This window comes from Tauraco erythrolophus, chromosome 4 (genome assembly GCF_009769465.1).
Source record: "Tauraco erythrolophus isolate bTauEry1 chromosome 4, bTauEry1.pri, whole genome shotgun sequence".
In the NCBI taxonomy this organism is placed as follows: Eukaryota; Metazoa; Chordata; class Aves; order Musophagiformes; family Musophagidae; genus Tauraco; species Tauraco erythrolophus.
Genome location: NC_141468.1, coordinates 81678244 through 81702484, shown reverse-complemented (window position 1 = coordinate 81702484; position 24241 = coordinate 81678244). Strand labels below are relative to the sequence as shown.

The 24241-nt window shown below is 40.9% G+C and overlaps 1 protein-coding gene across 1 annotated transcript in view; it reads left to right on the top strand.

The window, feature by feature from the left end:
* PDE3A (phosphodiesterase 3A) overlaps positions 1-17175 on the top strand; it is a 278181-nt gene extending 261006 nt beyond the window's left edge. The window contains 6 exon segments of the mRNA XM_086610771.1: positions 152-265; positions 1748-1947; positions 3934-4137; positions 6788-6943; positions 11275-11515; positions 16928-17175. Coding sequence (XP_086466897.1) covers positions 152-265; positions 1748-1947; positions 3934-4137; positions 6788-6943; positions 11275-11515; positions 16928-17175 — 1163 coding nt within the window.
* Positions 17176-24241: the final 7066 nt, after the last annotated feature.

Below are 24241 nucleotides of genomic sequence, written 5' to 3'. Positions count from 1 at the left end.
ACAGAACACAGCTGTTTTTCATTCTTGTGATAATGTTTGATTTCTCTCTGCTCGATCGACTGCCACGCAGTACCCACTAGATGGTGCTGAATTCCCTCTGTCAGAAATATCCTTCATGTTTAATAGCGGGATCATTTGCTTTGTATCACAGACCACAACCGAATCCATGCAACTGATGTTCTACACGCTGTTTGGTACCTTACTACTCAGCCCATCCCAGGACTCCCAACTGTGATTAATGATCACGGGTCAGCAAGTGATTCAGGTATATTTAAATGTGCAAGTATATATGTTGTATTTTTAAAGTTTTTGTCATGAAATTTGCTGTAAAAAGGCCAACAGTTGAGAATTGCTTGCAGTACTTTTTATTGTATAGACTTCTAACTTCTGTAGCACATTGGATGTTGAAGGTATTAAGATATGTTTGTGTAACTTTGAAGAGAATTGAATTGGTCCTCCAAAACTTAATACTTTACATTTAATGATGTGTGAATGCAAGCCTTTGTGGTCACACATAACAACAGATGTTTGTTACTATTTGATTTTTACAATAGCTTTTTTTCATAGGAAACTGTATTAGTAGTGCTTTTCAATGCTGCCCCAGAAGTAGTGTAGACTTTTAAATCCTCAAACCCTGCATTATTTTGTTATTACAAAACCACTGGGGCATGCAGGTATTGCCGTGCACTTGCCACTGCTTGGCTGTCGTGAAGTGTTCCTTTACCTTTCCTCACTGTCTCCAAAGAAGGCGACTTGTTACCATTTTGCAACTAGTTTGCAAGACCACTTGTCTGCTCTTTTATGATTGCTCTTTACAGGAAGCTGTTCTTGCATCTTCATATTAACTTCTCCAGGTTTAGCTGTAGCAACTAGAGGACCTGTCTGTATTTTGTGGGGATTCTGAGGGAGTTGCTGGAAAAACAGGAGTTTGTTCCACAGAAACCACTTCCACCTCTGCTTTTTTTTGGTGGTGTTTGTGTGGCACATATATATATATCATTTGTGAAACTGTTCAAGATGTTTTGGTGGGGCAGGAAATGTTTTTATTTCTGGAAAAATTTATTAGCAAGGATTGCTGGAGGTGTTGTAGGTGAGCTGAAATGGGTGGAATGAAAAGTGTTGAGTTTTGGGGCTTTTTAGTATTTGTTATTTGAAAGACATTGTTCAGCTGCGTGTGATCCATTCAAGCAGACTAAATTAGCAAGGCATCTCATGCAGTATCTGCCTGTGACAGGCATGTTCAAGCTGCTTCAAAAAGGGGCTGTTAAGAGGATTACCAGCAAAGATCTGAAGTCTGTACCTTTGAATTGGAAAGCATGTAACTGAATTAATAAATGCTAGTCCATTGCTTTGACTGTTAGTGTCTCATAGACTAATCTATATGGTGGAGCAGTTAGAGGAAGGAGTGAGAAGATCGAGTTACCCATAAAGCTCCAGCATGGCCATGAATCCATGGCTTGTTGCTAGTAACTAGCTTGTTGCTAGTACGTAGTTTGAGAACAGGTTCTGCTGGATGGCTGGGAGATCCCCAGGTGGGATCTGAATTTGTTCCTTTCCAGCTGTGTGCCTTATTGCACTGCATTGTGTGCACAGTATCAGAAAACATTGAGATCAGGATGTGTTTGCTCTTCTGTTATGTGTTGTAAATTTGCTCCTTCTCTTCCTGCTTTTTTGCTTCTGTCTGTTTCAGTAAGTCACTGAAAAAGTGGTAAGGATTTTTTTTTAAAATTTATTTATTTCTGCTCAGATTCTGACAGTGGAATCACTCACGGCCATATGGGTTATGTGTTTTCAAAGACATACACACCTACAGATGACAGCTATGGATGCCTAGCTGGCAACATCCCTGCCCTTGAATTGATGGCTCTTTATGTAGCTGCAGCCATGCATGATTATGATCATCCAGGAAGGACCAATGCCTTTTTGGTAGCAACAAGTGCTCCTCAGGTAAATAAATCTCAGGCAGAGTTGATGTTAAGTTTGGAAGGTCTTTGGTAACAGCTTCTCCTTGTCAGTGGCGCACGTGGCTTCCATTAAGCACAAGTCTACTAAATATTTTGAAACAGCTTATCAAAGTGACAGAAATAATCTCTTCATTATGGGATTATGGTAAGAGTCTTCTTGCGCACTCTCACCATCCTCAATTAGTAGAGCTGTTAAGAGAGGTACTGATAAAATGTCTCAGTGAAGGAAAAGCTAATGCTTTGCTGACTGATAGAGAATCTGTAACTTTGAAATAAGGTAAGAATTATTCTACCCAGTAAGGCACAGAAAGATTAAAAAAAAACAACAACAACAATAAAAAACCACCATGTGCACCTTGCAAGAGTTCATGCATGATCGTTAACGTATTTTCTATTGTTCCTATAGAATATGAGCAGCTGCAGTCTTCTACGAATGTATTTTTACACTATGCATCTATTGGGTCAGTGGGGCATGTGGAAAATAATCTAAGTTTTGTAAATGAAGAACTGAGACTTACCTGAGGTTATACAGAAGTTGCTGCCAATGCTGGGAGTTGAATTCAGCAATTCTGAGTCACTGTTCATTGGCTTAATTATGAGATCATCTTTCCTTACTTTACATAGCTGACCTGCCTGTCTTCAGCATATTGTGCTGAAAATATTTCTGTGGACAAGGAAAGAAAAAAAGGTACCTTAATGGTGAGAAGTCGGGTAGGGATGCAGAAATTCTAGATTTACTGCCCAAATTGGATCCAGACTTCCTCTCTCACCAACAGCAAGTCACCTGAACTTGCTCTGTATCAGTTTCTGTCTGTAAACTGATAGTAATACTTCTCATCCTTGCAACATCTTCCTGTGATTGAGAACGTTGGTGCTCTGGCCAGGTAGATAGATTGGTAGAAGATGTGTGATAACCTTAAATCTGCTTCTAAGAGATGAGTGCTTTCTGGTTATAAAAATCAACAGAGCAAGATAGGTGATTAGCCTTAATGTATTGTCTCTAGTTTGAAAGTGAAATAATGGGAAAAATTCAAATCCTTCTTATTATGTTTTAGATGTTTGGTTTGGTTTTTTTTTAAATCTGATATCACCTGAAATTTGCGTAACTTGTATTTGGCATCTAGTTTTTTTCTTCTTTTTGATGACAAACAGTATCAGCTTCCGGTAATGATAAAGTGTTGCTGTATTAAAAATCTGCCCTCAAGAGTCGGGCCTGGGTAGCAGCGTATATCTATCTCAAATGCTTACTGTGCAGTTAGGCAAGATGGGCTGTAAAGCCGAGTTGCTTCAGCAGCCTCTTCTCTGGGGTAAAGAATAGGTTCTGTACTTAAGGATAAGATTGAATTTTTTCACCTCTAGATGACAGAAAAATGTAGTTTAAGTGAAAAGCTATTGGAACATATGTGTATATATTTGTGTAAAAAGTTACAAAACTTGTGTCTGTTTTACATAGAAGTGTATTTTCAAAAGCCTTCCTTTCCATAAACCAAATTGTCAAAAGACTGAATGCTGCTGAAGTGGAGAGATTTCCTGGATGGTTGTTGTCCCCTAAAGTCCATTTTCTAGATTTTTCTTTAGTTTCTGAATGGAATTGCCATGGCTGTAAGTGTTATGCATCTTATTTGGGTAAAGATTTAACCAGTTTTAGGGTTTAACATTGAGAAATCTGTCAAGCTGAGCATATGTTGTCAGGTTGCAAACTGGAATTTTACTTGTTTCTGCGTTTGGAATCAGTCCAATATGGACAGAATTGCCAGGTACAAACACCAAAGACAATAAACCCTGTTAAGTGAGGTTAGTTCCGAGAAACAGGGAATCTCACACCTGTGAGATTCTCAAACCCATAAACAAATCAACCAAGCTTGAGCCTTCCTTATGCATCATCCCCATGTCGTTATCATTTCTACATTGCAGTGTTTCTTTTGCTAAGAGGTTTCTCAGCTTTCAGCTGCCTACTTTGCTTTCACAGGCGGTACTGTACAATGACCGCTCTGTCTTGGAGAACCACCACGCCGCTGCTGCCTGGAACCTTTTCATGTCAAGGCCAGAGTACAACTTCCTGGTCAACCTCGACCACGTGGAGTTCAAGCATTTCCGCTTCCTCGTCATTGAGGCAATTTTGGCTACTGACCTGAAGAAACACTTTGATTTTGTTGCCAAATTCAATGCCAAGGTAAGAAGATTGATTTGAGTTTCTGGTGGATGGTTAGAAAAGATTGTGGGCTTGGTAGCATCCCAGGGAAAAAGCTAGAAAGGCTGCTGGTTCCTCTTTCTTCTGATTGTCCTGTTGGCTGCTCTAAAACTTTCTGTTGAATAGTAATCTGGCACTTCTGTTATTTTTTACTTATTTAAATTTAGTAGTACAGCTTCTTTTCTTATATACGTTTAGTTTTTTTCAGCAACTGGTTTAAGACTAGGGATATTATGGACTGTAAAAGTCTATAGACTGTAAGGAATTAAGACTGTGAAAGTCTTAATTCCTGCACTCCTGCTATTCATGTCCCAAAACCTCTGGTAATATCAGAGGGATTTCTTTAGGTCTTAATTTTAAATTCTAGGATCATTTTTACCTGCCTAATTTCTTCTTAAAGTATTGGATTTATTGGCAGATTCTCATCCATCAGGGCTACAATGGCAATAAAGCATGGGGAATTTAGGCCATCTGAATACATCCTTTGAATTTGACAGTTGGGACCAAAACCTTCACTTCTGTAAGGAAGGAACCTTCACTTCATAGTAAGGAATGAAAAAGTAAACTAAATCAGTGATTACTGTGGCTTTGTCATAGAGATTAACTGTCTTAACTGTGGAAGAAGACAGGGTTGATCAAAGCACTAGGTGTAAACTGTGGATATTGAAAACTAAATTTGTTAAATTTATTAGGCTCGACCAGAGTAGCTGTAACCACTGTTGTAACCAAGCAAGGTGATACCTGAGATACTGCAGATAAATAGAACAATCTGATGTATCAGATCCTGCCAGCTCACTATAGATTTGTAAGGACATCTCTTAACTGCCTTCTCTCTCCTTATTGCTTGAAAATCAAATGGTCATGCATGGAATAAAAAATGGAAGAGAAAGTGAAAATATTATCCAGTGTTTGTGGCTGAGCCTGGCTTTCCCAAAGTAATCACTGCCTTGAAAAGAGATTGTTTCTGTTTGGTTGGCAAAACCTTTTTTGTACCAGAGTGGTCTCAGAGCACAGACGTGACATGTTTGCATATGGATGGAGGTGCTGTAACTGATAAAACCAGCTCTAAGCGATCACATTATTGATTGGGTTGCTGAACTGTAGTTTAGTATGCTGAGGCTACAGTCAGAAAGACCCTTCTGTACAGATGTCAGTGTAACGTAAGCATCCTACCCCAGGAAGCTTGCAGTCTGGAAAGTACTTACAAGAAGTAATGTCAGAAGCTCACTGTCTGACACTCTGATGATATCAATACATTGGAGCACTTGCTGTCCTTTGACATTAGTTATGTTGGATCACGTACATGGAAAGCAAAGCCCTCACTATGTGAGCCCACTGCTGTGTGCAGCAGGGGACCTGCTGACAAGGGACGTGGAAGTTTCATCTAGTCATAGCACAACAACTTTCTATCCGTTTTCAACTATTGCAAGCTTGACAATTAAAGCTGTGTTTCAAGGAACAATCTGAATTTCAAAAATTAAGTGGACAGTAGAAGACAGCCCCTCCCCACTCTAGGAGATATTCTCGGAGAAAGGGCTGAGATGGGAAACTGGCTAATGACAGTAAAGATTGGTATTGCTGACCGTTTGGAGATGTAAAAGGCCGAAGTCCTCTAAGCTTTCTGAACCTCAATCTTTATGGCTTCAGGAATCCCAGGCCCTTGATATGTGACCAAAATTCTGGAGTGGTGAGGATTTATCCTCAGTGAATGGGGTTATGTTAGGGAGCACATAAACAAACTGAACATACACAAGTCCATGGGGCCTGATGGAATGCAGTGATGTGTATAAGTATCTGATGAGGAGAGTAAAGCAGATGGAGCCAGACTCCTCTCAGTGGTATCCGGTGACAGGACAAGAAACAATGGGCACAAACTGAAATACAGGATTCCGCATTTAAAATTAAGAAAGGATGTGTTTACTGTGATGGGGGTTGTACATTGGAAGAGGTTGCCCAGAGAGGCTGTGGAGTGTCCCTCCTTGGAAATACACTAAGCCCAACCGGACACAATCCTGAGCAGCCTGCTCTAGCTGGCCCTACCTTGAGCGGGGAGATTGGATTAGATGATCTCCAAAGCTGTCTTCCAACTTGAACCTTTCTGTGATTCTTTGAAGGTGACCCTTTTATTTTAGAGCAGTTGATGCTGCATTTTATTGTGGGCTGTATGGGAGAAATAAAGAAAAGGAAAAAGATAGGGAATACTTTCAAATATACATAGATTAAATAGGGAAATAAACTTGTTACATGTGTCTTTACACTGCAGTTAAATCAGCATGGTATTTGATGGTAATCTATCTTTGTATACAGGTTAGGTAGTAACTTCTTGGAAAATGTCATGAAAAGGTTGCATTTGTTTGTTTTCCTAGAAGATGCTTTCAAACAGGCACATCAAATGGTAAATGTTAATTTCTCATAATTTACCTTAATATTCATTATTTTTCACTTATTTTCTGTTTTACAGTTTAATCTATAGCTGATTGTAAATTCTAACCTTGGGTTAGCTCATCTGCTTACACTTATGATTTGTTAAATAGCTAAATATACTGTAAGAAATCCCAGGGCAGAATTTCCTATGTGGGTGCATTCTTTTACTTGATGTTACTCTCATGGTTTTCCTTTTTCTGTCTATTAGGTGAATGATGATGTTGGAATTGACTGGACTAATGAGAACGACCGCTTGCTCGTTTGCCAAATGTGCATCAAGCTGGCTGACATAAATGGACCTGCCAAATGCAAAGATTTGCATCTGCAGTGGACAGAAGGCATTGTCAATGAGTTTTATGAACAGGTAAATGCACGCCCAAAGTTGTAGCTGCTGGTTGCATGTCTTGTGTGAAACAGCCCTGCAGCATGCTAGTGCTGGTGGTAAGTGAAAACCAAAAACCACAGAGAATGAGGGTGAAGGAGATAGCTAGAGTTATGCTAGTCCATCCTTTTGCCATCTGTGAAAGTCCATTTGTCACTGAAGCTTCTGAGGTGTCCTCAAAGACCTCTGATGATGGGGTTTCTACAGGCCTAACTGTTCCACTCCTGGCACTATCCTTACAGTGGACATGGCAAACAAGTGTTCCTTTCCTCTTTGTCTTCTATTGGCAGTTGTGATGTCTCCTTTTCAGTCTTCTTTAGTGCAAACTATCTTTTTGTTCTTCCTTCTGTGTCTTCTCAAGACATCTGCTGGTTCTCATTGCTCTCCTCTGCAGTGATTCCAGATGTCTCACACTTTTATTGACATGTGGTCTCCAAAACTGGACACAGCATCCTTATTGGAATGATCTAAACAGAGCAGAGGGATTATTTTAGCTTCCCTGTGGGCCACATCTCTGTTCACACACACAGAACCTTTCTGTACTGAGCACAAGTGTAACATTGACTTCCAGTTTATCACAGACTAACCATATCTGCTCCCTACATGTTGATACTGATTCATACTTTATTTTTTAAGACAACACTTTCAGCTTTCAGAATGCTTGTCAGCACAACTGCACTAATTATGCAAGGTTCAGCTGGTAGTTGCATGAGGAAGTAGGAGAGCCACAGATTGATTTACAAAGACCTGGGAATACAGCCAGGCACTGGTCATCTTCTGCCAGGTGTAAGGGAGCCCTTAATTGAACCTTTTCTGATTATAACCTATTTAGGCCTGCAGAGTGCAAGGAACAGGGCTGTTCCCACAGTATTCCTCTGTTTCCTGGGTGGGAACATATTTTGAATGTGCTGCTTAGACTAAACTCCACATCCTGTCTTTTTTGAGAGAAAACGAGCAGGCAAAATCACTGAACCAGACACCCTACAGACTTCTTGAGGAGGCTGTGCGGTAACTTGAAGTCAGTGGCTAATCCCTTTTAAAGCCTGTTCATCTTCTCTTAAATTTACTGTGCTTATAGTTTGGAAAAAATCAGGATTTAGGATTTTCTGCTGCTGCTACCTTCTGGAGTATTTAAAGAAATGGAAAAAGAGACTGAAAAAGTTAAGAGTTGTTCAGCCTGGAGAAGAGAGGGCTCCAGGGAGTCCTTATTGCAGCCTTCCAGTACCCAAAACAGGCTTATAAGAAAGCTGGAGAAGGGCTTTCTACAAGGGCATGTAGTGATAAGACAAAGGGCAATGGCTTTAAACTGAAAGAGGGTAGACTTAGATTAGATATAAGGAAGAAATTCTTCCTTCTGAGGGTGGCAAGGCACTGGAACAGATTGCCCAGAGAAGTTGTGGATGCCCCATCCCTGGAAGTGTTCAAGGCCAGGTTGGATGAGGCTTTGAGCAACCTGGTCTAGTGGAAGGCGTCCCTGCCCGTAGCAGAGGAGTTGGAACTAGTTGATCTTTGAGGTCCCTTCCAACCCAAACCATTCTATGATTCTGTGATTCTATGATAAATTTCAGATATTGACCTGAAGCATCTTCATTTTTTTCAGAGCTCCCAAGGAAAAGAAAGAACAATGACCCTAACTTACATTACATTTGTAATTGGTTCCATTTTTCTTTTAGTTTTTTCTTAAAGAAAGGGAATGAGTCTTATAACAACAGTGGTCAACCTTCATCTCCCAAATTTTCTTTCAGGAAATGCTTTTCTTCATATTTGTCTATTCTTATTACAACTCTCCCAACAAATTGTACTTTACTTAATTCTGGTGATGATCGTAGCTTATGTGGGTGACCACTGCATGCAGACAAAACCTGCTGTTCAGGTATATGATATGACTCTCCTTTGATCTGATAGAACTAATGTCAGAGAGCAATAAGTGCTCCAACACGTTAACGTCATTGAAGTGTTGGACAGTGGGCTCTGAATCAAGCTTGGGAGCAATACTTGTGGGAGGATACTGTGTTATCTGTTCAACAGTAGAAATCTGGGTTTTTTTCCATCAGTCAGAAGGGTGTGCTACTAATGTTTTCATGCTCTTGGAAGCTGCTCCAAAGGACTGTTGGAGATTATCTTTCCTATAATCTTGTAATTAAAAAATATACATTTGAGATTTATCCTCTTTGCAAATTTTGTTTCAGAATAACACACGTTATTTTTGTTAGTGGCATTCCTTTCATCAGGAGGGTTGTGGGCAAATGCATTTGAACTCTTGACTTGCAACTTCCAAAAGGTCAGGTAGTCAGTAAGATATTAGGATCCTGGGGGGTTGTTTTTGTTTTAATAGAAGATGTGTATTCATTATATTGAGAAATCAATATGTCCTGGTGGGTTTCCTGTTTTGTTTTTTTTTTTGGCATGGCATGAGTTGCCATGCAGACAGGTTATCGATGGGATTGAAAACAGAAAACGTTTTCTTCCTAGAACTTGCTTTTGGCATTAAGGAGGATAAGCTAGATTCCCAATTTATTTAACCTAGGTTAAAATCTGATTTTCTTTAATAATACTATGAGAGGTGTTTCAAACCATCTTGACCATGCTTTTGAGCATCACGGGTTTTTTTCTGAGAAGGGAAGAGTCTTCATTTTCTCATTTCTAAAAAGGAGAATTTTATGAGAAATTTGAATTTCCCTAGAATTGCTATCAAAAAGCATATATATGTACTTCAACCTATACTGTGAAAATAATGAAATGTTTTTCTTGAATTTGCGTTAATAAACACCAATTCCCTTGGAGAATTTAACTCCTCTACAAATAAAAACTCCTTATTAAAAATGTGTTGCATAGAAACATTCAAAATCCTGTGTCGTATTGTTACAGTATGTTTCCTTTTCTTCCCTCCACATGCTCAGCACATTTATTTGAAGATAGATTAGACATATTAAAAAGAATCAAAAAACGCACTGCAACTTTTCACGTAATAAATCATGTTTTAACAGAACATGAAAAAATAACTTGTAAACACTTCAATAGTCAGCTTTCTTCCCACTACTGACAGCTCACAACCAGGAAATCTCAGATGTGTTACTGTAAAGAAGAGTGAGCTGCCAGCTTCTCTTAATTTACTTGCTATTTCAAGAATGGATGGCAGGTTTCAGTGTTTTGTTAACACTAATATTTTGCGATTGATGATTAAATATAACATTTTGGGGTAGGTTATTATAAAAGTAACAAAATGAAACACAAGGAAATAAGACATTTGTCATACATGCTACAAAATTTGACTCTCATTCTTTGGCCTTCCTAGATATCAACAGGGTGTTGACTAGACACATTATCCAGGACTTTTGGAGAATTTATATTACAAGGAGATAAATTCAGGCAGTCTGTAATGCAATGGAAACCAAAAACATCTCTCCAAATTCTAATCTATATTCTCCAATATAGATCTCTGGATTGTATTAAAACATTAATTTGCATATCAGGCTTGATGAGGGGGATTAGATGTTGGGTTTTTTTCTTGAGGAGGTGGCATCCAGTTTTGCCATGTCTACTTAGCTGAAAACTCATTGATATCACCAAAAGCTTTGCTTTGATAGGGATGAGTGAGTATAGCAGACTTCATTCTGCAAGAAAGTTTTGCCTTCTTTTACATCACTAGAGTAGGGAGGAAAAAAAGTCTTCCTGTACCTCCCCTCTACCCTCTCTCTCTCTCTCCAAGAAAAGCTCCAAAAAGCTTTATGGGAAAGATTTACTGCTTCTGAGTAACCTCTGCTTTCATAGGGATCATTTTAATAGTCCCAGGAAACAAATACTTATGACGCAAAACCAAGAGAACTTCTCCATGTTATGCATAGTAAGGACAAAATTAAGAAGAAAACTAGTTCAATGAGATAGCCCTTGCTTGTAGAAGTTCGGTCTTGTTCCCTGCAAGCAGATGCTGACTACAAGGTTGTAGTGAACTAACAATCACAAAATCAGATGGGATTTTTTTAAGATAATGTGGAGAAAGAAAAGAATAATTTTCAAATTTTCACACTCACAGTGTAAAGTAGAGGACAGGGGCAACATTTTGCACAGTCATCAACTGATATCTTTGTTAAATTCGCACTATAGGTAGCAGGTCCTCTTACAACAAAAGAGCTGTAACTTAAGTTAATCATTTGACTGTGGTTATGTCATGCTGGCATGCTATGGAAGTGGCATTAGAGTTGAATTAGGTTTCTTTTCATTGTTTTTAATTGGTTTGATGTGTGTTACTCCTTTTCATGACATAGTTTTGTTTCATTTACTTCAGAGAAATTACTGATATTTTTCATCTCCAGGGTGATGAAGAGGCTAGCCTGGGCTTGCCAATCAGTCCTTTCATGGATCGCTCTGCTCCTCAGCTGGCACACCTCCAGGAATCTTTCATTACTCACATTGTGGGACCACTATGTAACTCCTATGACTCAGCGGGGCTGATGCCAGGGAAATGGATAGAAGACAGTGATGAATCAGGAGACACTGATGAGCAAGAAGAGGAGGAAACAGCAGAAATGGAAACTTGTGAAAATTCTGAATCCAGTAAGTTGCTCACACTTACGTTTTTCAACAGAGCAAGTTCCATATTGTGACCAAAAATTAAGCAGCCATGTTGTAAAAGCATAGAGACCAAGAGCTGGTCAGGTTCAATGCAAGCCTCTCCAGAGTTAGAGTGATTCAATGCTGTTCTTGGTGAAGCTGACATGTAGCCAGTTACATTGGTAATGGAGACACTCCATGCTTTCAGGACTGATACGCGTTGCTGTTCATATCTACTACTCATTTCTGCCCTCAGTTCTGGTTTGTGGTGATCAATCATCTGTCTGTGCATGAGGGTTTTTAGACTATTTTGTCAGTGATGTAGACTGCAACAATTTCAGTTGGAGAAAGAATGGTTGGGAGAAGATTTTTTGAAGAAAGCACTCATTATTTTCATGAGTTGGCATGATGTAGAGGAATAATAGAATGAGGTTCTGGGATGCTGATGCAGTAAAAGAGTTTTTAGCAATGGAAGTATTTTAATGCAAACCTCTTCAAGATAGCATGTAGAGAAGAGTGGGGAACATTGCTGTGTTGTGTGCTGGGAGCTGTGTCTCTCGGCCCTTCTGGCTAAAGCTGATAGTCTCCTGCCTCTCCTCCAGAAGGGCAACAGTGCCAACATTTGTCATACTGAGAGGAAAACTTTGTACCTTGAAAAGAGATCTCAGGAACTCATTGAAAGTGATTTTTAAGAGAAAAGGCTGCAACTGTAGACCTTTTTCTTGAACCAGTTTAATCTTGCATACGTTACTTTTTCCTCTATTTCGTTGTCCTGGTTTTAGCTGGGACAGTGTTAGCTCTTCTTTTTAGCAGCTAGAAGAGCTCCGTGTTTTGGTTTTACTCAGAGGCTCGCTCTCAGAAGAATGCTGATAGCAAGTTGATGTTTGTGGTTGGACGTGAGACTCCAAGGACTTTTCAGTGTGCCGGAGTGCAGAAACACGGCAGGATAAGGGGGGAGCATAGCCGGGACAAGGGGGACACGATTCCCCTTGTGATTTGTGGTGGAACTTAAGATTGAGGACCAAACTGGCCAATTAGTATTCCATATCATGCAGCATCATGCCCAGTATAAAAGTGAGGGTCAGCCGGAAAGAACGGCTTTTGCGCTTTGGCTCTTTCGCGGTTTTTGCTCTTTTGCGCTTGCTGCGGCTTTTGCTCTATTGCCTTTTTTTTTTCTCTCTCTCCCAGTACTCCCACTCTCGGAGTACTCTCTCTCTCTGCCCCTCTCTATTTCGGGGCCTCGCATTCGTCCGGGATTGCAGCTTCGGGACGAGACGGGCTGCGGATAAGAGGGGGTGGTGAGCATCTACACTGTGTATTACTTATCTGTATTAAATTGTTCTTATCTCAACCGACGGGTTTCCCGTTTCTCCTTTAATTCTCTCCCTCATTCCTGGGGGTGGGGGAGGGGGAGTGACCGGCTGTGTGTGGGGTTCGGTTGCTGGAACGGCCTAACCCACGACATTTGTGCTGCTCCTCCCTCTGAATTTCCTACTACTGTTCTTTTATTTCCTTCCTCCAGGCCATCTTTCTCTCCTTTCTCTATATCTAATCTTTCTAGAAAGCACCAGCCTTAAGTGCTCTAGTGAAATTCTGATACATAGCTTTTCCTCTTAAATGCCTCGCATTTTCTGTTCTCTCCCATACACTTTCATGCCCTACTGGGTGTCATCCCTGTTTTCTGTTGGGGAAGCTGAGAAGTGGAAAGATTTGATGATTGCAATAAGTCACATAAGGACATGGAACTAAAATCTATGTCTCCTGATGTGCGGAATTTACCTTTTACCTCTAGTGAGATCCAAGGATATACGGTTTGTATTTGAGAAATCATTGCTGTTGTTCACACACACATTTGCACATATTTTAACTTTAGCAGGTTCACGTGCACAAAAAATGTTTTTGAGAACAGCAAACATGAAGTAATATAGCACGCTGTCATGGTTTGATGCAGGGCGGGGCGGGGGGAGGTTCTGGTGGCAGAAGCTGCCCATCAGATCGGACTCCCATCCCCCTCGGGGCTTGAGCCAATCAGCGCCTCCGCAAATTGCCCTATTTACATCGGGAAAAAGGAACCAGAAAGGTGTGTGCCTTTGCCCAGGAGTGAGGAGGGGGGGCAGCGTGGCCCCTGCTCCCCGGCGCGCGGCCGGGCAGTGGCCCGGGCCGGGCCAGTGCCACCCACTGAGGGAACTCGGGGAGAGCCCTGCTCCCAGGGCACCCACCAGGCCAAGTTCACTCAGAGAGGATTGAGATCTGAGAGAAACAGCCACACCAACACCAGGTCAGTGAAGATGGAACGGGACGAAGCATCCAGGAGTTAAGTTTTCCCTTGCAAGCGGTGGCGAGATGGCAAGCGGCCCCCTGCAGCCAAAGGTGGTCCCAGAAGAAGCAGAGACTCACTCGCAGCCCGTGGAAAACTCATGTCAAAAAGGGATGCCAGAGCCTGAGTACGGTACGCATCTAAAGTCCGTGGGACAACCCCCGTCGATGGAGAGGTGTTTTGTTTAAAGGAGATGCCTGAGCCTGAGACAGTTGCGAAGCATGGGCACAGGTCGAGGCACATTTAAAGTCTGTATGACGACCCAGCCTGAGCGAGTGGCAACGACTCCCTAAGAATCCACGACCGCGGTAAAGCCCGCACCGGAGCAATCTGTTGTGGAAGGATTGCATCCTGCGGGTAGGACTCACGCTGGGGAAGTTTGTGGATTTTCCTCGTGAGAGTGGATCCACTGGAGCAAGGGACAATGGTGTAAGGACTCCTTCTCCTTTAAGAGAAGCGGCAGTAACAACATGGGATGAACTGACCTGTACTCCCCCATTCCCTGCCCCCCTGCGCTGCTGGGGGGGAGGAGGTAGAGCCGGGAAGAAAAGGCAAAGAGGGGTGGAGAGGTGTTGATTTTAAGATCTGGCCTTGTTTTCTTTTTATCCTTTTAAGTAACTGGTTTTGCCTGTCTTTATTCTTTAAGTAACTGTTAATAAATAGTTTTGCTTTAAGAAAGCCGAGCCTGTTTTGCCCAAGACCGTGGTTAGTGGGTGCTCCCTCGGTTCTTGTCTCGACCCTCAGTCCTTTTATTATATTTTTCTCTTCTCCACTTTACTGGAGTGGGAGACCGGTTGCGTGGAGTCTAGTTGCCGGATTGGCCTAAAACCACGACACACACAGAGGTTTATTTTAGCACCTTACGGTCTATCAGCTCAGCAATAGCAGGCAGAGCCACGTGTTTCTGTGGCAGATTGGCATTTATGGAATTGCCTACCCAGGGGAAAGTGTATGCGATTAGTAACCAACATGGGCCCCAAAGCCTAAAACTGATATTGCTGTATTAAAAAGAAAGATGAAAGATGTTCTCATTTATCCATCGGAGAGTCTAACCTTGCTTTGAAATCCTTAGTTTTCTTTCAGTTCATTTCTGTATTCACTGATTTTCAGTGTCACTACGAGTCAAGTCCAACAATGCTGCTTTCAGATTAAAAGTACGGACCATTACTAACCCTTGTCACATTGAAAACAGACCATTTTATAGTTGTCTTCTGTTGTCTTTTTCTCATTCTACTTTATAACAGTACTTTACTATTCCACCTGGTGCTTTTAGTCTCTTTATCTTTTTCAAAGCCTTAAAAATGAATGTATCAGAAGTTTTGAAATATCCAAACAAATTCTTCCTACTTCCTTCTTACCACATGTGGGGTGCTCATCTTCTCGGTCATACCAACATGTTGCAAACTTTTTTTTTCCGGTTCCCTGGATTTTCTGTGACTGTGTGGATCTGAGTCAGGAATCTGTGGCATCTTTTGTGTCAATATAAGAGTCTTACAGGTCATTAGAAATGTATACCTGTGATCAACACAATTTTGGATGTTCTAAACTTTCTCCATGAAACAAAATAAAAGGTTGAGATGTCAGATGCATAGATACTAAGAGTTGTGTAGATGTTGGTGGAAGTCTTTTTCATTATGAAAATGCCTTTTAGGCAGGTGGAAATGCAATTGTGGCAGAAAACACTTCACCTAGGTCCTGATAATTCTCTAAAGCAGCTGAGTTATAAAACCTTAAGGTAGCTTAAAATCGTTTTTGTTATTAAACAGGAGCATGTAATTCTCGCAAAGTTCTGATATACGTATAGGAATTAAACAGGCCGATCTTTAGTGATTCAGGCAAATTTTAACACCACAGCAAGTGCTCGCTGGTGTCTGCAGAGAGCAGCAAGATGCGGAGTCACCCGGGAAACCCAGGAGAGAATGTTCTGCTGCAGCATTGGCAGGGTAGGGGCTTCTTATTAGTGCTAAACCTGAAGGTTTCCTACAGGGAACCAAGGGCTCTCTAATGAAGGATTGAGTTGGATTTGGTCTGTGCCCAGTGAAAAGCTCTTTGTTTCCAGTTCAAAAGCTTCAAGGGCTAAACGTTTTGGATCCTGACGCAGACATACTTTAGGCAACCTGCAAATACTAATCCACTCAAATTTATTTGGTACAAAGCATTCCTCTATGTCACCTTCTTTAGAAAAGAAACCAGCAGTTGTCTTTGGAGGGGTTATTGTTTCAGTTCTGTGACTGCCATTGCCACTATGACCAGGGAACATTTTCAAGCTTTGTATTGTTAAGGAGTTAACAATCTGCATTGGGCAGACTGTATTGACACAGAAGAAAAACACACTTCACACAGCAAAATGCTTGTAGCACAGCTGTGTCAGGAGCCATGAGAATTACCAGCGGTGAAAACATTTTGTAGATTAGCAGCACAGGACTAATGCCACAAAACCAAAAACAAGCGAGCTCCCTGATAGTATTTGGCTATATGACTACTTCTTCAGTGGTCAGACTCCATTGCCAAAGCAGTTTTGTGCATAGGCTTTAGGATAATCTCCACTGCGATGGTGGAGTGGTAAATCTCTGACTTTGAAAAAGGAACATAGAAATAGGTTCCCTCCTTTGATTACTGATGCTTGCTCATTCATTATCCTTCTACAGCACTACTCAGATCAGAGGGAAAATGTGGAGAAAACAAAATCAGGGCTTTTTTTCCTGGGGCAATCAGCAGGGATCCATTGAGGGGAGGGGACACAGACTTTAATGTGTGTGTTATGGAGCAGGTTGAGCAGAGTCTTTAATAACTTGATACAAAACAATGAGCAGAAACAGCTCAGCAACGTGTTTAATGCATTCAAGTCAGGGACATCACGCAGCCTATGATAGGATGAAGCTGAGGGTCAAACTTTGCAGGAAACCAGTCGGCTTTCCCAGAGGTCTGGAGAGGCATGGCTTTCTGAATTTTAAGACTATTTAAGTTTGTGGTTTTAAAAATCTGTTGATGCAGTTCCTGTATGTCCTAATACACCTTGTCTATTTCCTATACCTTCAGTCCCTTTTCCTTCTTCACTCACAGAAAACAGTACATTAAGGTCCTATGGTATTTTACAGGAAAGAAGAAGTTCAAGAGGAGGAAAATCTACTGTCAGATCACTCAGCACCTGCTTCAGAACCATAAAATGTGGAAGAAAGTAATTGAGGATGAGGAGAGGTTAGCCGGGACAGAGAAGCAAGGCGCAGAGCAATCCGCACTGCACCAATCTTCAGAACAAATCCAGGCCATCAGGGAAGAGGAGGAGGAGAAAGGGAAGCCCAAGAGGGATGAAGAGGAGAACACAACTGTAGAACCTAACCAATGACAATATTTACAGCAGTATTTTAAGACAGATTGACTCGTGCACAGACTCTTTCTCAAGCCAGCACAGCATTTAGACACAACACTGTAGAAGTATGGGATAATGCGCCTACAGCTGTTTAATTTGTTTCTCTTTCCTTTTTATGGTGAGGTACATTGTTTAAACTCCTATGCTCAAGGAAGCTTTCACACTGCAACACCGGCTTTTACAGACTTTCTTTAAAGAGATTTGGGGTGGGTGGAATTATATAAATATATATATATAGCCAGGATTATTGGCTGCGCACTTCAGCAAAATACATTTAATGATATATCATGGTCACTGTGATATTTACGGAAGAAAGATATCTAAGGAAATGCTGCTTCTAAAGCACATTTGCAGTTAACAGTAAGGTACCAGTTAAGTAGCTTGTGCTCTTAATGCTGAGGGATAAAAGTTCCAAAGCTTTATATGAATGCTGATATATCCTGCCAACATATATGTGTGTGTGTGAGGGAGTGTTTGCGAGTGTAAGTGGATGTAATGTAATATAGCATAGCTTGAGTTCTTATTAGACTAGCTGTAGCACATGTCTCGATACACGACAACAAACAGAAGGCCTGAATTTTAGAGAATTTGTGCCCACAAGGGAACCGGAGACCGTTTTGAGGAGCTTTGCATTTCCCATAGCCCTTCAAATCCCAGTTGGCACTCCAGCTGCAGGCACCAGCCTTTCAGCCGGGGCTGCAGTGGCCTGGGTTGCTGGCCTGACCCCATCCAGCTGTGTGGGCTCCTCCGCCTCCTCCTTGGCGCTTCCCAGACTGCTGGCGAAAGGGATGTGCCAGGAAATTTATTTTTCAAAGGGAGTTATAAGGGACTGTGTGGCATGCTGATCTGCTCCCCTCAGGAGGAGGCCCTCTGTATACGTGTGAGTGCGTGGATGGCTGCATGGGGCAGTGTGTGTGTTTGGGCAGGAGAGAACAGAGAGCAAATGTGCACGTGGACTCAGAAACTAGAGGCACGCTGTCATCATCCTACCCGAACCTTATGCCTTTGTGCATCAGTGGCCAAGTATATCATTCAAGAACGAAGCTAAACTACCATCTCTTGAGAGCAAAAGAAGGGGAGTGTGGGGGCCATGCCTGTCCTCAGAATAGAAGATGAGTGATGCATTAGGAGCAGGGTTGGGGACAGGTGCCAGTCCTGTGTTGGCTGGACACTCCGGTGTCTCAGCAACCACTCACGTGAGCTTTGGAGAATTGGTTTTTCAGTGTAAGGTGCTGGATGAGAGCAGTTCGTTGCTGGCATTCTGCTTAGAAGCAGCGTGTTTGATCCCACCAATATACTTTTTTTCTTTTTTCTTTTTTTTTAAGAGAAGGGAAAAGATCGGGCCTGTAAGAAGAGCAGATCTTTTTTTTTTTGTTCTGTTTATTCTCACTGTTGTTTATGCTGTGAGCAAAATGTCTATTTAAAAGGTTGGATATTCACTTTCAATATTTTATTTCACGATATTATATTTGTCAATGATTAGCTATCTAGATGTAAATATGGAAAAATTTTTATGGGTTTCTGTAGATAATGATATCTTTAAGAAAAAAAAAGAAAAAGAAAAAAGGGAAGAGGTTTTTTGTAAAGCTAATTTTTTAAAAAATAAATACAAAAACATTTTTATACAGTGTAGCCATTTCCAAACCCAACAAATAAAGTCTTGAGTAATTTGTATATACCTTTCTGAGAAACCAGTGGTCTACAGGATCAAGGCTTTAAAATATTAATGCTCTTTGGGACTGGCAGCACCAACCAGTACCACACGATTTAGAGGTTTTTTCCCACAAAAAGAATTATATATGTAAAGTTCAGTATCTCTCATTTGACTACGTATGCTTTTTATGTTTTGATCCTGCAGCCCCTTGCCAAGAAGAGGATTGCTTGTGCGAGTAAGAATGCTTGTGAAAGGAAGAATTTGTTGGAGAAGTCCTTTATATATTAAATTTCTGACATGGCATCCATCACTTTTTGCTATTGTTACTCATTCACAATGTTTCACGGTCCTATTGATACCTCCCCAAAAATGTTGGAAAACATTCTCTGTCAAATCCAATCAGCATGTATGTTGTCACTTTAGAGTTTCTTTTTGCTTTACATTTCTGTTAGAGTGAGCTTTTGCTGGAAACCCAAGCTTTTGGTTTCTTACAGGTTGCAGTTGCCTGATATCATCCCATCCTACTCTTCCCAGTAGAGAAGGCGTTTGCCTTTCGACAGAATGACTCTAGAGCATGGCTCTGAATGCTCTTGTCAGCAGAAATAATGAGTAAGTGTGTCTCAATGAAATCAGAAAAGCAAAGATCCAAATTGCACTGTTGTTTTAATGGGAAAGGATACAGCAGAATCCATGCAGACAAAAAAAAAGATGTCTCCAAGATCTCAGCAAGTCTCTACCAATTCCAGCTTGCACTGTTTTCACACCTCTTCAGTCACTTTGATTGATCACTTTATTTGGGGTTTTCTTGTACAAGTGATACGCGTACCTTATTTAATATGCCTCATTCTGTCCTTTAAAAATTAAACTTACAGAGATACTTTAAAATATCACATCTCCAAGCACTTTTTTCCCCATTTTCAGCGCAAGATCACTAGAAGAGTTAAAAAAGAAGTTATTGCAGAAAATGTTAGTGGGTGCTCAGTTGGTAAAATTATGAAAAGACATTCGAGAACAAGGCCAAATTGTGCAAGTGGAGTTCCATATACTCTTCTAAGCAGGCATACACAGGGTTGAGCCAAGAAAAATTATACTGAAAATGTGCTGAAATGCTGAAACTATCTTTTTCCTAGTCATCATTTTTGGTTGCCATTAGATAAAATCAGTGTCAGCTTTTAATTTGTTAAGCTTTATTTGTATAGTGCCAATATAGCTGTCACAAATTGTTGCTGCAGTGGTACACAAGCCTGTTTGTGGGTGCAGTTTGATTAATTCAGGTCTTTTTCAGTGAAGGAATTGCTGACAGGCTTAAAATCAGAATGATTGCTGATTTTATCCAAACTGAAAGGAATACCAGTGAAGAAGGTGAAGTAGCTGGAGGTGGTTAACTTGCTAAGAGGGGGCTGGTTTTTGCGCTCTAAATATTTACACATAGAATCCAATTTCTGCAGGTGTCCTCTCCTTATGAATCTGATTTTCAGACTTTGCAGTGCATTTCTGGCAGGCAATGACCAGGAAATTTCCCAGATTGGCTTAAATATAACACGAAAGAAAACACCAGAGAGATTTTGTATCAAACATGTGAATACCTTTTTTTTTTTTTTTGCTTTGTTTTTTTTTAGTAGATAATGAAGCAGGTAGTTTTTTAGGAGGTTTTCTAATAGTTTCTGGTCCAAAGGAGGCAAAACTTTTTCACCTGCAGTTGCAGCAACTTTTTGGAAGCTAGACCTTGATGGTTTTCCACTTTGTGCAGTCCTTTGGTGTTGCAAACCCCAAATAAACCACAGCCTGTTAAATATTTTTGGGGAAAAAAAAATTAAAAAGAATTGTATTCTGTCAGCAAAGTGCTCGGCTTTCAGGTGGGATGTTTACAATGCTGGTATGGGTTTCTGGTATGTACAGTATGCAAAGAGGTTTGTTACATACTAGAAAAAGCAAGCCCCTTTTAAACAGTGTTTTGCAGTTAAAAAAAAATCACATTTTAGTTTTCAGTTCTTTAAAAACAGGGAGAGAAGGATTGAACTCTTTTTTTCAGATTGGAATTTTGTTTTCTCTCACTTAGCGGCTGATCCTGGTCCCTCCTAGTCTAGGAGAAGTTTGCAGTTCCGTTGAACAGGAGGCTTAGTGCAGTGCTTGCAGCTCCCAGTGCAGTGAGGAGAGCACTCTGCCCATCACATAGCAACCAGATATAAACCCTTTTGTCCCCATATTCCCAGTTTGCTTGATAGACATGTGCTGTTTACCATGGAATATAACTTATTTTGTTATGCTTGTGTTGCAAAAGGAACACATGGAAGTAGAGAATGTGAAAACCCTAAACTATTTATTTTACTACCTTTTCTTTTAGGAGGAGTCTAAGACTTTGGTTTCCAATAAGCCAAAAATGCGTATGTCTAGAAGTAATAATTTCCACTATGTTCAAAGGGCCATAGTTCACTATTTATGCTCTAATTCTTGAGGGAACATGTCGTTTCTTAATTTGAGCTAATGTACAGAGCATGTTGACACTCCTCTGAAAATCAGCTGCCTCCTCCAATAGCAAGATGGTGTTTGATGTGATGCTGCAAGCCATGCATCAGAAGTGAGTTGCAGGAATCTACTAGGAAAAAGGGATTCTACTGTGCTCTTGGCAGCGTTTTGTACTCCCTTCCTCTGTGAATGAAATCCTTTACAGAAAGCTGGGGAAATGGCTGTGTGTCATCAGTGGCCTCCCCTGTGACCTCGTGCAAGGTGCTGGCTGTCACAGCAAACAACAGTCACGTTCTGGCAATAAATGGTTCCCAGGGCAGATGTAATTTCAGAATGCATTTGTTAACAATGCAAGGATAGTTGTTCATCAGTTTTTACCCTGACATCACGTGCAAACATCTCTCTGCATCATCATCAAGTTAAAATCCAAGATTGTGATTGTTCAGGACCTTTTGAATGGATGCATTTGGAACTTTTACCTTTAACGTACTACTGTTAGAAGTTCATAATATCCTGATGGTCTGAATTTGGAAGGAAGTTAGGTCTATATAGGTTCAGATAGATGCTTCTAAAAGTACCATTTTGCATCTAAGCAAATTCTGTATCCAGCTCCCTTTTTATGCTTTCCATACTGGACGTTAAGTGCATTTGTTTTCTTTAGAAACTTCTCCTAAATTTGTCTGCTTTTTAGATACAAAAATTTTTCTGAAATTCTGGTCCCATCTTTCTTATCTCCTTCAGAAATGCCCCAGGAAGTAGAGTGCAGTGTGGAGAAGCCAAGGATCTTGCCAAACTGAGCATCAATCAGTGTTACTGCCCAGCTTGTGCCCCAGTCTGGGCATATTCACGCGCAGTGCTGTGCCCATGCTGCTGACCGGTGAACTGAGTAGGTGTGGGGTAGTTGTTACTTTGGGTACTCAGGAGCCTGATCTCCACCAGCTTGTAGCGAGACTTGGGATCTTGGAGAATTTTGTCACTTTTCAAAATGAACCTTAGGTGCTTTTGAAAATTTTGCTGTAAGTATAATGCAGCAAAAGGTTTGTGATTGGTCCCGAGTGTTAACGAAGTGCTTGTGTTGTAATCCCACTGGAATGAAGTAATCATGGAGTTTCTGTGGTTTTAATTACTGTTCAATGCTGCAGCATTAGTCAAAATAGTGGCAGCATTAAAGAGAAGATAACTGTTCCCATTAACTAGGGTGGGGAGTCTTTTTTTTTTTCCATATTTTTAGGCGAATCAAGAGCATCCAGGCCTCCTGAAGGAAATGCATGTTAAGTGGTTTTGAACAGATGAGAGAACAATTGAAATTAGGTGGCAGCTGTCTTAAGCAATCATTGGAAGAGCTAGCAAAAAAATATTGATTATTGGAGGCAAACTTGGAACTGGAGCAAAATAGCACCAGTACTTTTGAAAGCAACTTAGTATGGTAAATCTTTCTTTGAATTTCATCGCTTTCATTTAGCAAAACAACATTCCTCTGGAGGTAAATCAAAGCAGGTTTTAGCCCCTGCTGTGGTAGTTATTGAATCCCAGTGTTGGAGGGAGCAATGTGAGAGTTATCTTTCATTTACATCCTAATTATGATTTATTCAGAGGCCATTAGTTGGATTTTCCTGACAGGCAGGTGTTTTCTTGATGAAAAATACATCACGCCTACTTGGTAGGATGTAGATATTGCCTGCATGAGCACCTGCTCACATTCTTAGGACAATACAAGCTTCTCAGGATCCTGTGGGCAGAAGAGGGCAGGTGGGTTTTTGGATAGTCCATTTTCACAATGACAAGAGGGGGTAAAAGCTCGAACTAGTTAACAATACTACTTTGGTAAAACTGAAACAACGATAAGCATTGTGCAGTTTGAAAGCTTGCCAATGTCTCTTGAAGTGTATGCAAAAATTTCCCTGAGCGCTTGCACGTGTAAAACTATTCCTTCTGAAAGGTGATGAGTTCAGGTGTAACCAACTGGCCTTGGCTGTGATCTGTCGAGCTGAAGGATATATAGTAAACCAAGAAGGATTTTTGACTGAAGTAGTTTAATTCTCCCTCATTAAAGGTAACTGTACTTGGTGCTAGAGGAGGGAAAAACATGATAATGCTTAATTCAGTTGAGCTTTTCAGGTGGCTAGTGTGTGCCCGTTGTTTCTGACATCCAAAGCCATGCTTGCGATATGTCCAATGTGTGGAAGTGGGACAACAGATGACACTTGTTCTGCTGTTGATGGCATATGGGATCTGTATGCACGAAGGAGCACCACTGAAATCTTCAGGCATGGAAAGGAGTGTATCCCAGCAGTGAATTAGGTGAAGAAACCCAAATACTTCTGTTTTCTGTCTGTGTGGAAGCGTAAGAGCAGTATAAAAGGACTTTACTTCAGCTGTGGGCCATGTATCCTTTTACGATTGAATTCTCTTTTCCTGATTCAAAACCAGTAGAAATCAGATCAAATAAGCAAAATGCAGCACATGCTGTGGCCCTGGCAAGGTGTGCGTGCATTCATTTGCATTTCCTTGGGCTCGCAGAGGGACCTGCACTTGCGCCGTCGGCCCATAAATGGCATGGGGTCCCGGGCACACGGCACGGCACAGCAGGGCGAGGAGGAACTGGTAGGAGGTGACGAACAAATGTATTTCAGAAGGCTGTTGTAAAAGTAGTTTAGGGTCACGTAATCCAACTCTATACCCACTTTGCTGTTGTTTGCTCACACCGTCTTCCTTTACCACAGTGAACATTTACAATTAATTAATGCGAATTAGCAATTTCTCTTTTCTTTAAAATATTTATTTCAAGGAGATTGAAGCTTTGGGGTTTTGTTGTTGTTATTTTTTCTCCCTGGACCCTAGTCATTTTGCTCCCATGCCTTCATAAAAAGGAAAAAATAAAAGGTTTGTAATGTGAACAGAGAGAAAACAGTTAAGGGTTTG